General features: G+C 41.6%; 7 protein-coding genes across 7 annotated transcripts; 5 read left to right on the plus strand and 2 right to left on the minus strand.

Annotated features, from left to right (window-relative positions):
* Positions 1-1,037: 1,037 nt before the first annotated feature.
* VCUG_02251 (uncharacterized protein) lies at positions 1,038-2,468 on the minus strand. Its single transcript, XM_008077070.1, has one exon. It carries the CDS (start codon positions 2,460-2,462, stop codon positions 1,806-1,808), a length of 657 nt encoding a protein of 218 aa, XP_008075261.1. The 5' UTR covers positions 2,463-2,468; the 3' UTR covers positions 1,038-1,805.
* Positions 2,469-2,813: 345 nt separating this feature from the next.
* VCUG_02252 (uncharacterized protein) lies at positions 2,814-3,281 on the plus strand (the record flags this gene model as incomplete). The annotated part of the gene is made up of 1 exon (XM_008077071.1): positions 2,814-3,281. One exon carries the CDS (start codon positions 2,814-2,816, stop codon positions 3,279-3,281), a length of 468 nt encoding a protein of 155 aa, XP_008075262.1.
* A 49-nt stretch (positions 3,282-3,330) lies between these two features.
* VCUG_02253 (uncharacterized protein) lies at positions 3,331-3,771 on the plus strand (the record flags this gene model as incomplete). Its single annotated transcript, XM_008077072.1, has 1 exon — positions 3,331-3,771. One exon carries the CDS (start codon positions 3,331-3,333, stop codon positions 3,769-3,771), a length of 441 nt encoding a protein of 146 aa, XP_008075263.1.
* Positions 3,772-4,550: 779 nt separating this feature from the next.
* VCUG_02254 (uncharacterized protein) lies at positions 4,551-7,061 on the plus strand. Its single transcript, XM_008077073.1, has one exon. The coding sequence runs from the start codon at positions 4,754-4,756 to the stop codon at positions 6,782-6,784; it is 2,031 nt and encodes a 676-aa protein (XP_008075264.1). The 5' UTR covers positions 4,551-4,753; the 3' UTR covers positions 6,785-7,061.
* A 1,390-nt stretch (positions 7,062-8,451) lies between these two features.
* VCUG_02255 (uncharacterized protein) lies at positions 8,452-8,684 on the minus strand (the record flags this gene model as incomplete). The annotated part of the gene is made up of 1 exon (XM_008077074.1): positions 8,452-8,684. One exon carries the CDS (start codon positions 8,682-8,684, stop codon positions 8,463-8,465), a length of 222 nt encoding a protein of 73 aa, XP_008075265.1. The 3' UTR covers positions 8,452-8,462.
* An 824-nt stretch (positions 8,685-9,508) lies between these two features.
* VCUG_02256 (uncharacterized protein) lies at positions 9,509-9,973 on the plus strand (the record flags this gene model as incomplete). Its single annotated transcript, XM_008077075.1, has 1 exon — positions 9,509-9,973. The coding sequence occupies one exon, from the start codon at positions 9,509-9,511 to the stop codon at positions 9,971-9,973; it is 465 nt and encodes a 154-aa protein (XP_008075266.1).
* Positions 9,974-9,999: 26 nt separating this feature from the next.
* On the plus strand, positions 10,000-10,386 carry VCUG_02257 (uncharacterized protein; the record flags this gene model as incomplete). Its single annotated transcript, XM_008077076.1, has 1 exon — positions 10,000-10,386. One exon carries the CDS (start codon positions 10,000-10,002, stop codon positions 10,384-10,386), a length of 387 nt encoding a protein of 128 aa, XP_008075267.1.
* Between the last annotated feature and the right edge of the window lie 966 nt (positions 10,387-11,352).

Genomic DNA, 11,352 nt, shown 5'->3' on the forward strand with positions numbered 1-11,352 from the left:
TAATCAAACAATGGAACCGATCTCTTCATTCACAGAGACCAGGTTCGATTTTCTTTTATCAGACAAATTTGTGAAAGTATTCAAATGATCCCCGCACAGTTATACTCGATGAGACATGCTAGCCGCAGAAAGTATGTTCAAAGGACAAGAAATATTAACCCGAAATAGCATGTGACAAACAGAGACGTTCATGAGGGGCTTAGGACAACCACCATTGCGAGATACTTTACAGTATAAGACTCAGGAACTTCCTTGATTGCCAGTGCATCCTTGACCTCCGAGACGGAATTATCTTCATAAGCAAAAAATTTCGTGGCTGTGGTAGGCTGCACACCCTAGGATTACAAATTGCTCACGACAATTTTATATAAAAATTACCACACTCATTCTATCAAACATATTTCTTGAAAATCTATACCAGCTATAACTTTGGTCATCAGCACCAGCAGCCTATTTTATACAATATTGTGCTGAGGTTGTGGAATAATATGCGGTTATCTCATGAGAGAGCATCGATACCTGCAATTATTCTTTAACTCTGTTCAGGCTCGCTATCGACAGACTCAAAGCTGAGAATCTCTGATAAACACAGCCGTTATATACCTATCACTACGAGTTGACACTTTTCATTTTTCTAATAACCACTTTTGCTCAACATAATACAGAGAGGCCCGTATAATTTCCTTTAATTTACCACAATTAGACTCATACACCCTACAAAGCACTCACATGGGCCAATGAACGTGAAAATTTGCCGAACCGTTCGTACTTGGATGTCACAACTCATATACACTTCAGCACTGAACAGCTTCATCCAATTTATTTTTGTGATATATTCACTCTGTTCATAAATAACGCATAAAAAGACAAAATTCGTAACCAACAATTAACTTTATATGACCAGTCATCAAAAACGCAGAACACAAGAGATGATAGAATCATAATCCAGGAGAAATAACATGCTTGTCACAGATAGCTAATTTGGTTCACTAAACAAACAGGTACTGCTGATTTTCAATATATTTAATAATTTCTATTTTCTCACTAACAGTACATTTATTTACCTTTTCATACCAAATTGCTATCACCTCACTTCAACATCAGGTCAAATATCCTCTTCACAAATATTAATGATCATTCTACGTTAGCCCTGAACACTCCATTCGTTGCGTATAAATTAATTTTAATCAACCATCTCTCTGGTTTATCAGCACTTATGCTCATCCTGCGCTTAAATGCTTTAATCATCGTTCATGACCACATTGCGCCCATGCTTCCTCTTCTTGTACCGTAAATCTTAGATTGGGCTGATAGGTATGCCACTTCCGTCACCACCTAGGATAAAGTCGATCACCTCATTTCTAAAAACGTATCCGTTACCTTCGCTCAGCACCATCCAAACAAACACAACTCTTCTGGTTCGCAGACCCGATCACGAACAGGCTCGTTCACTTGTAATTTTATAGCTGACCAAATAGCACGAAGATCTGCCTGTGTCATGTGCACGATGCCGCTCCTACAACCAAAAATGCGCTACCGCACTATGCACAGGATACGGCGCTTTTCATAGCTCAGAACAACAGAAATAACACGATTCTCATACCTTGAGATACTTCTCTGTACGCGTTCAACCAAAATGTACGAGATTTAGCTGTTATCTCAAGATAAAATGATAAATCGTGGTGCTACCGCTAACACGTGTGCAAGAAGATCGCTAATCAATCATCATTTATCCATAATTAACAATACGGCTCTACAAGCTCGTCTACAACTGCCAAACGGTTACAACTACGGCATTCACACTGTCATTCCAGCAATTCTCTCAGATGATGATTGCGGCTCTTACCGATGGCACACATCCATATTCTGATCTTGTACTCCTTGTACAGGTTCTTCACCAGCTCTCTAAAATCTATTTTGTACTCCGAGCTGAAGAAAAAGGTGAGCTTGTTCATGTCCCACTGATATTCACACTTGTCGATCACCATGTTCAGCATCTCGCTTTTAACCCGTGCTCTACAGTCCGCCAGTGCAATCTTTTCTTTCCTCGCCTTCAGCTCGATAATCTTGAGATCGTTCTCACCCGCCCGCCTGAAGATCTTCTTCGGGTGCAGCTCCTTGTTGCTCAGATTCTTGTCTATCTTGTATATCAGCGACACATACTTTTTTTTCTTGATCTTGGCGACCACCATTCCACAGTCCATTCCCCTGTCTGCCTCTAAAATGACAGACTCGCCCAACAAGTACGAATCATCCGCATACCCGATGTTCATTCTCCCAGAGTTGAACTCTACAAGATAAATGACCTCGTTCAGAGACTCGATTAGCTCTGCTGTGGTGGACGGTTCCTTCTTAGGGGAGAAGGGAGCAGTGCCAACGATGCGATACTCCTTCTCCAACCACGATGCGCTTGTGAATTGCCAGGGATTGTTTACATGGATGAAGAAAAACGAGGATTTCATTGCTATTTTCCCGATTGAAGGGCACGAATTTTTTCTTTTTTATTGCCATCAAAATAAAAACTGTTTTAGAAATGAAAGAAACTACACGTTTTAACTCTGCAGTGGTTCTACACAGCATAAGACTTGCCATAAACAGCAAATGCCGCTTTTTTTCGTTCCAGGACAGGCTGTGTTTAGAATTATAAAAATGGTAAATTTTAAACACAATTTCAAAAAAGGTTATTAATTTATAATTGTAAAGCCACCTCTTGTGCGCGTTTACTGCCGTATTGCTGCGACCTGAGCGTATGTATCGCGAGCACATCATCTGTTTTGTCCACCAATATTCTCTTTCTGTCTTTTTTTCGCCGAATGTTTTTAATCTGCAGTTTTTTGGCTAAATTTTGGAATGCGCTGTCACATGTCAAATCACAATTAAATTTAAAACGATACTCACAATGCATTAGATACGGTGCCTTGCTGTGCTTGGCCCACAACATGTGCCGGCCAGGCATGTTTTTTACACTTAATTTAATTATCACGTTGGTTACTCCTCATTTCACCGTGCCATACCGCTCACAGACAGAGCTCAGCCAAACGTTTACAAATTTACATTTGCCCATCAAATATTGCCGTGATCCTCATCTACGGCCACGATCACAAGCACACACATCGTTTCATCGCTACAAGAAGCAACAGCATGCGCAGATTCTGAAGGGCCTGCAGCTCATAGAGCAATTGCGTTTTTGTGCCGTGCTCACCATTTTTACCACCCGGTACCAATCAAAAACGGATTTACATAGAACAGTCTTCTGCGAGAGCACTTCTACGTCAAGATGACACTTTGTACCTTATATGGTAATAAGCATCGTGTTGCCCATCACATGCCATGTTTCCTGCACAGACACCCCGTGAGATACCCCACATTACCAGCATAGCACATTCATCCCAGCCCAATTCACAGTCCTGTGAATTACCAATTAATACCCCCCTCCCATCCATTTCGTTATTTTTCATCCCAACCACATACCCTTACCACCTCATGTACATCACGAGCAACAGCACGATAATCCCCCAAACTGACATAAAAGTGGTAGGAAAGGTAACAAAAATCGATTCTCCATTCATTTTCCTTCAGTACAACGGCAGCACCGTAAAAATAAAATACAATAATTTGCACAAGTACACCAAAAATACGTTGGTGGTCACGGGCACATACAGTGATGGTGTGCTTGAGGAGAAGTATGTTGATGAGCTGGATGATGAGTTTGATGAAAAGCTGTTTTACAGGGTGGTAGGTGCTATGGAGAAGTACAACGATGTTTTTTAGGTAGTAAATTATTGTTTGATGTGCTTGTACCATTGGTTTTGCTTTATTCATCATTTTATAATAATTGTTTGCGGTGTTGGTCTGAACATGCTAAATTTAAACATTTTATAATAATTGTTTGCGGTGTTGGTCTGAACATGCTAAATTTAAATTTATCTGCCATATCACGCCGTTTATGGCTGCCCCTCAGCTGCTTTTGTAACTGCCTGTTTAATTAGCACAGATAATGAATCGTTATATCACGGTCAATGCTTGGTCCCTTTACCGCTAACAATTCAAGACGGGGTAAAAACAAGGTTGCCATTCGTGTTGCACTGAACAGGCCTGCCAATACGCACCGTATTGTTGCTCAGTGATCTACGATTACATCGGTCTCAGCACATAATTTTATTTGCGCACACCACACATACCGAGCGATAGTTCGACGGTTGAATGTCAAGCCTTTGGCACTTCAAGAGTGCATCAAGCTTACGATAAAGGAAACATAAATGTTTTGGTTGTTATTGCAGTGATCGTACACAGTACGATCACCAGAGTTTAGCCTTTAGTATTTTGGTTTGTTTACGTTCGTATTTTTGTTTAAACCATGGCCAGCACCTCACCATATTATTCTTGTACTCGTCCTTGTTTGTCATCTTGACCGTGCATTCCATGTTAGAGCTGCAGAGTGGTAATTAATCCCTTTTAGTATTTTTATCTTTTTGCTTCATTTTAGTCTTTCTGTTCCTTCCGTTTGTATCAATTATTCGTCCCATTTTTATCGACCCTTCTGTCCCAATTCCCCTCAATGATTAATCGCGTTTGTTTACCGTACACCCATTCACAGCTCACCCCTCGTACCCTCCCCACACAAATACCTCACCCCCCCTTCCCATCGCACCATCCACTAATAAACACGGCCACCATAAACATCCTATCCCATCACTCATCCCTAACAGTGTTTCAAACAAAATATAAAAAAACATCCAAACAACAACATTAAATGAAGGAAGAGTACTACACCCTGGACCTGAGCAAGAACAACCTATCAGAGATACCAATAACGTACAGGAGGGTGCACTGGCTCATCCTAAGCAACAACAATCTCATCAACATAAAAAACATTCAGTACTACAAGGACGTGACCAGGCTCGCTCTGAACGATAACTACCTGATACGATTGGAGAGCGGTATCAACGCGCTTGCAAATCTCAACTGGTTGGATCTGACGCGCAATAGGCTGAGTGAGCTTCCTTTCATCAACCTAAAGAATCTTAATGGGCTAGGACTGTCCGAAAATAATTTTGACAGGATACCGAGCTGCGTGTTTAACCTGATTAATTTGCGTAAGTTCGGGTTCTTTAGCAACAGATTGAAGGTGATAAGTCCGCTTATAGGCAATCTCATCAATCTCACGAAGCTTGATCTGAGCAACAATCACATAAAGACGTTGCCGAAGGAACTCTTCGGTCTGAAAAAACTTACATGGCTCAATCTGTCAAATAATCAGATAAAATCGGTAGATGGTATCAACAATCTGGTGCAGCTCGAAGAACTGGGCCTAGGAAATAACCAGATAGAGGAGGTTGATATCACGTTGAACAATCTTAAGATACTGCCACTCTTCAACAATAAGATACAGAAGATACGCATCAGGATGTGCAGAATAGAAAAATTAGACTTTAGCGACAATCAGATCGAGCATTTCGACTGGCGAGTGCTTGAGTGCAAGAAATTGAGGTACCTCAACCTGAAGAATAACAAGATTAAGGAAATACGGCTTGAAGAGAATGAGCATGTGGGGTATTGCTACGGATACGTGCGCTGTAACGGTATAAATTATGGGAATGGTACTTGTAAGAGGGACGGGTATGGTTACAGCGGGAGAAAGGCTGGGGATAGGTGTGGTAGAACGGGCGGGTGTGTGCTGGGAATGGGGTACGGTAAGATTTGTGATCGGGTTCAGAACGGGGGTTGGGCTGATGACCGGGCCAAGGACAGAGGTAGAGGTGATACGTACGGTCGAGAGCACAAAGGTGGCATACACCGCTATGAATACGGCGGTGAAGTGTACAATCAGAGCAGTAGAACGTACCAAAACAGCAAATCATACAAAAATAGTGTAAATAGCAAAAAAAGTACGAACAGTGATAGCAGCAGCACCAGCGACAATCACAGCGGTACCACGTACTACAGCAGATACAACGGTTATAGGCACAATTTCAACAGTGTACACGAAAAATACGGCAGTGCGGGCACAGCCACACACAGCCATACAGGCACAGCCACACACAGCCATAGCAGCACAGCCACAGATCGCAAGAACAATTACATCCCGCTGTTCACCAACACCGCCAAATACACACATTACTCCACATTCTACGATCTGTCCGTATCACCAAACCTATCCGTTCTAGACCTAAGCAACAACCACATCCCATACATGCCGTTCAGCTGCTACTTCAAGCTCAAACACGTTAACACGCTGAGAATGAACGGCAATAAATTTGTGAGAAGTGAAAACGTGAGCGGTGGTATTGGCACGTTAGGGGAGTTGTGTTTCAATGGGATCGTTAACAGGGACAGGAAGAATATGGCGGGAGTGGATGGTAGCAGGGATGTGATTAGCAGAGAGCTGATCGGTGGGAATAGCGTTGGTGATTTTGGGAGTGATGGTGCGGTAGGAACCAGCAGTACTTGGTCCAACAACCGTACCACCGCGTACAGTGGCAGTACTAATGCCGGTTCCGCGTATAGCACCCGCATAAATCTCAATGCCAGCACCGATGCAAATGTCAGCACCACGTACCTCCCAAACAACTCATCAATCCACTTCAACAAAATATCCTTCAACTGCTCGGAAGATACCAATCCCATAAATCCCACAAAACTAAAGAACAAAAGACAGTGCGATACGTGTCTAAGGTACTTCATCACCGATCCATTCATAAAATACATGGAGTACAACGATATTGTGCTTATGTTCGTGCTGTGCAGTGTTAAATGTGGTAATGGATTCGTCGACAAGGGGTAAGTAAAGGGTTTACGCGATGGAATGGTGTGTGTTGTTAAGCGGGGGCGGGCGGAGTGCTACATGGCGTTGTGATCTGTTTGATGGGAGTGGTTTATTCGTTGTATGTGGTAATTGCTCGGATTATTATCAAATACGGCCGGGTGTACCGTTTGTGCGTATGGCCAGGGTAACAGTTGGCGACTTATTAAACGCGTATTGCCATCCTTTATTTGCAGCGGCACTCGAAACGCGATCATGCTCGTATTTACCGTTCGATATTTTACCACTCATCGCCTACCAAATTAAACTGTTCTATGTTTGAGATGCTCCCTGTATTTCTCATCCATTTCTTGTCATACGCGTTTCAAACGTATCCGACACAGTATGTTGCACGTGGAGAGATCATGTGCAGAATGTTTCGTATGTTTGACGATCTGCTCTGTGCTGTACGTGATCTTCCATGTTTGTATGCATTTTTATCAATGTCTGGCATTACAGTGCGGTTTGTTTTATGGACTAAGGATTATTAGCTGTTGTTCACGTTTTTGTTCATCAAATTCACATTTTAACGTGTCTAGCACGCCCCAGTATCAATCCTTGTGTTCAAGTATGAATCTAAAATACGGACACAATAAATGTTATTGAATGGCACCCTCTCGTTCGAGCTGATACCAACATCCCTCCCGGTTAAACAATTACCTTACAATTACTTCTTTATTTAGTATTCACGCCAAACCACCTTTTAATTATACTTGAATCATCCAGTGCTGCCCTTCTTAGCTCCACTCTTAAAAGTGGGAATCCCCTCAGCATTCATCAGCTCACCTCGTTTAATCGCATCTGATATTTCTTCTTTCAACGTGCTGTTCAGCAATCGTAGCGTAGATTCGGTCTCTTCTGGTGTAAGCTCGCACAGTATTTTGGCAAGGTAAAGCAGGTTTATGAACATTTGATGGCATGTGATGATGTTTTTTATATTTATTTTTGGTGTAGATTTGTTTTACCGTTGATTGGAAGGAAAATTTGTTTTGGGAACGGATGTGAAGGGGAATATGATGGTGTGGTACGGTGCAGAATGAGGGTTAGTAATTGGCAATGGAAAGGGATGAAAATGAGGTGTGTGATAATTGTAGGGGCATGTATTTGGATGGGTGGGATCAAGGGGAAAAGATGTTAAGGGATGAAAATGAGGTGTGTGATAATTGGAGGGGCATGTATTTGGATGGGTGGGATCAAGGGGAAAAGATGTTAAGGGATGAAAATGAGGTGTGTGATATTTGGAGGGGCATGTATTTGGATGGGTGGGATCAAGGGGAAAAAATGTTAAGGGATGGGGGAATGATCGAGAATGCAAAAATGAAATTGAGGTGCGATAAATTATAAATAATGAAGCACGGGAACGCTCAAACACCTGTGATGGTGCAGTAAGAGCGAAGTTGTTGAGAAGAACCATGCGGGACGGAACGACTAGAAATGCCTGCCACGCTTGCACAGCATACGCGGAGGATGGTGCAAACCACAGAAAGAAGGCGTAGATAAAAAAATGTGATGGAAGTACATCAGTGCCTTACAACTCGTTACAGATACACACCACTCATTGCGCTATCTATCCGCACCATCAATCTGCCACACCACTCATCCAATAACCCGCATCATGCCCATCCTTTACGCCATATCAAACAATTCATTACCAATTTTATTAACATTTCCTCTTTCTAAACAGCAATACATGCCTCTCAGGCTTATGTATCATGTAATGCTCCCATCCCACACTCATCTCAAGACCAAGCGCACGCCACTCGCTTTCATCTAACAGCTTTTCCGGAAGCGATTTGATCGTAGATTTGGGAATTATTACGTGTCGATAGACGTAATCCTTGGTTTCGTAGGGATCTGAGTAGAATATTTTTGGATTCTTCATTACGGCTGGGTGAGAGGGGTACAGTGCGATATATGGAACGCGTGGCGAGGATGAGACATAGAAGGGGTTGCACTGGTAAATTAAACGAGCTTTCGTTTTGAAAACGGGGGAGTGTGGCGTGGAAAGACCAGAATTGTGGGATGGAAATAGCGTAGAAAGAGTGAGAGCAGCGCATATGATGAGCAGGTGGATTATAATGAAGAAAATGGAATAACGTGCAGGACAACAAGTTGAGTAATGAAGCAGTGTTGGTACTAAAAATGAATTGAAGAGAATACGAACAAAAGACAGGGTTCAAAAATAGCAGAAATATTTCAAAGTTTGTTTTTTCTCACAGGTTGGAGTATTCGTTCATCTCTGAGCAAATTATGCTCTTCACGGTGCGGTGAGCATACAATATTGCTATGTTTTGCACTTCGTGCATTTTATCATTCCCTCGAAAAACGTACGTAAATTAAACACAACCATTCCTGCATACAGAATTACGCACAACAACGTACACGATTACGAATTGTACCTCTGTCACACATCCAATGATAATTGAATCCATCACACCAACATGTGATATACCTTACCAAATTAAATTTACGCTGATATATTTTCCGCTCCATGTCTTAAGCATTAATTTTTCTTCTGCTATTTTTATATCAGCTGTTTATTTCCTGCACCACATCGCTCTAGAAATATTCCTCAGCCCGCACGTCATTATACTTTAATTAGCACCCGTAGAGACAAACACGTAAATAAACACCAATCGGGACAGATTGCGTATATTCCACAGCAATAACGTATATTTAAATAAAATTACGTGCATGTAGCTTATCATGCTCCTCGACAGCATTGCCATGCGCACAGAAGTAATTGCACTGCTGACCAACGGATGCAATATTTTCATACAGTTCATTGTATTCGGTCTGATTCTCATGATAGAGAAGATGCAGCTGGACCAGAACGCATACATAGAAATATCCATCACGATGCTGTTCGGCCACGTATTCTTCATAGACGGTGTTCTGTCTAAGAACATATACCAGGTATGGTCGTACTCCATCTTTCTAGTCTATCTGTGCATCATGATAATACTGCGCGGCTTTAGTGATGTCAGCACGATTTTCTTCATATTTTTGGTAGTGTTGTGGTACGTTCTGCTCGTGACCAATATCATTGTGAACTTGATATTCTTTCGCTTTCTGTTCTACGAGTTTGCATGGTCCTCGTATGCGCTGCTGGGCGCAAATACGCGGATAAACGGTAAGTGTTCCTTTCTAATTCAGCCGCATACAAACTGAGACAGCAGATATACGTTCTGTTCAAAATGCACTTGATATACACCATTATCATATTCTGTCTGTTACCGTACATAGAAAACGCTGTGGACATCGTATTTCTTATCGGCACGTATGTGCTCAGGGTGATAGCCATTCTGCTATTTCTGACGTACGAAAGTGCGCAAATATCATCACTACGTATCCTGCACCTGGTGATCAAATGCACAGACATCGTAATCATTGTTGCAAGAATTGTACGTGCACCTATCATAGGGTTCACTGATGCGAAACGGTATGTGATCACGCTGTCCTTTGATCTGGTTATCAACGTTGGACTGGCCATCCTATTGTACCGTGGTATGCAATCGTTCAATATCAAGTTGAGCGAGGAAATAAAGAAACTGGAGAGGAGCAATTTAGTAAAATTACCCTGAAGGATATTTTGCTCAGAATGGCACGTGTTTTTTACAAGAATTGGTTTAAATGGCTTCGTTATTTTATTGGTGGCTGCTATAACATATCTCTTGATGAAACGAGGGCGTATTCGGTTATTTATAAAACTTCATTCTGTCATTAAAATTATACATTAACTATGTCATATGCTAGCAGTGCAGTATGTATAATTATATTTGATTGTTATGTCAGATGGTGTAACACATAAGATGTGCATACTTGGCCTAACATTTCATGTCTAGATGGTTATTCGGGCGGTCCACATGAACTACATAGGGAGTTCAGGATTGAATTCTCCTGCGTAAAAACGTGAAACTAATGCAGATTTGATAGAAAGGTAGACACGAGCACAGTGCCTAAAACGAGCAACATAGCAAACTTTTATGTTCTTTTGTTAGCCCAGATATTGTTGATGTGTGCGAATGAGTTTAGCTGAGGCAAATTTAGTGAAAATTACTTCTTAAGCACTGCTATGATTGGGCATATAGAACAGATGGATAATACGGTGGAAAGGATTTTGAACTACCTGTATCAGAAAAGGATAGAAATTATACGGCATAGCGGCATTGTGTAGATCAGAAACATAAGTTCAAAGATTAAAAGGCTCTAACTCATCAAACAGATATTAAATGGTGATGTGAATCAGGAGTACCGAGCCTTAAGTTGTTGGAGCGAGCTTGAACAACTACTATCGGTACCAGCGCACTTACAGGAGGAATCATAGGTTTTTCTACTGTACCAACACAGAATTGTGCAAGAATAAGCTAATGGCTAGAATGAATTCCAAGAAGCATATCTTACACAATAGGCCTGTGCTGGCAGTATTAGACCGTGCCACTTTTAAAAATCTGCATTTCACTTTTCTTTAGCTGTTCTCTTTGGTTGTACAGCGTTTGGCCGAGCTAAGAAATCTATTAATGATAGTAAATCGCGTCTTTTTATATTTA

The sequence above is a fragment of the Vavraia culicis genome (genome assembly GCF_000192795.1).
Source record: "Vavraia culicis subsp. floridensis unplaced genomic scaffold supercont1.51, whole genome shotgun sequence".
Taxonomy (NCBI): Eukaryota; Fungi; Microsporidia; family Pleistophoridae; genus Vavraia; species Vavraia culicis.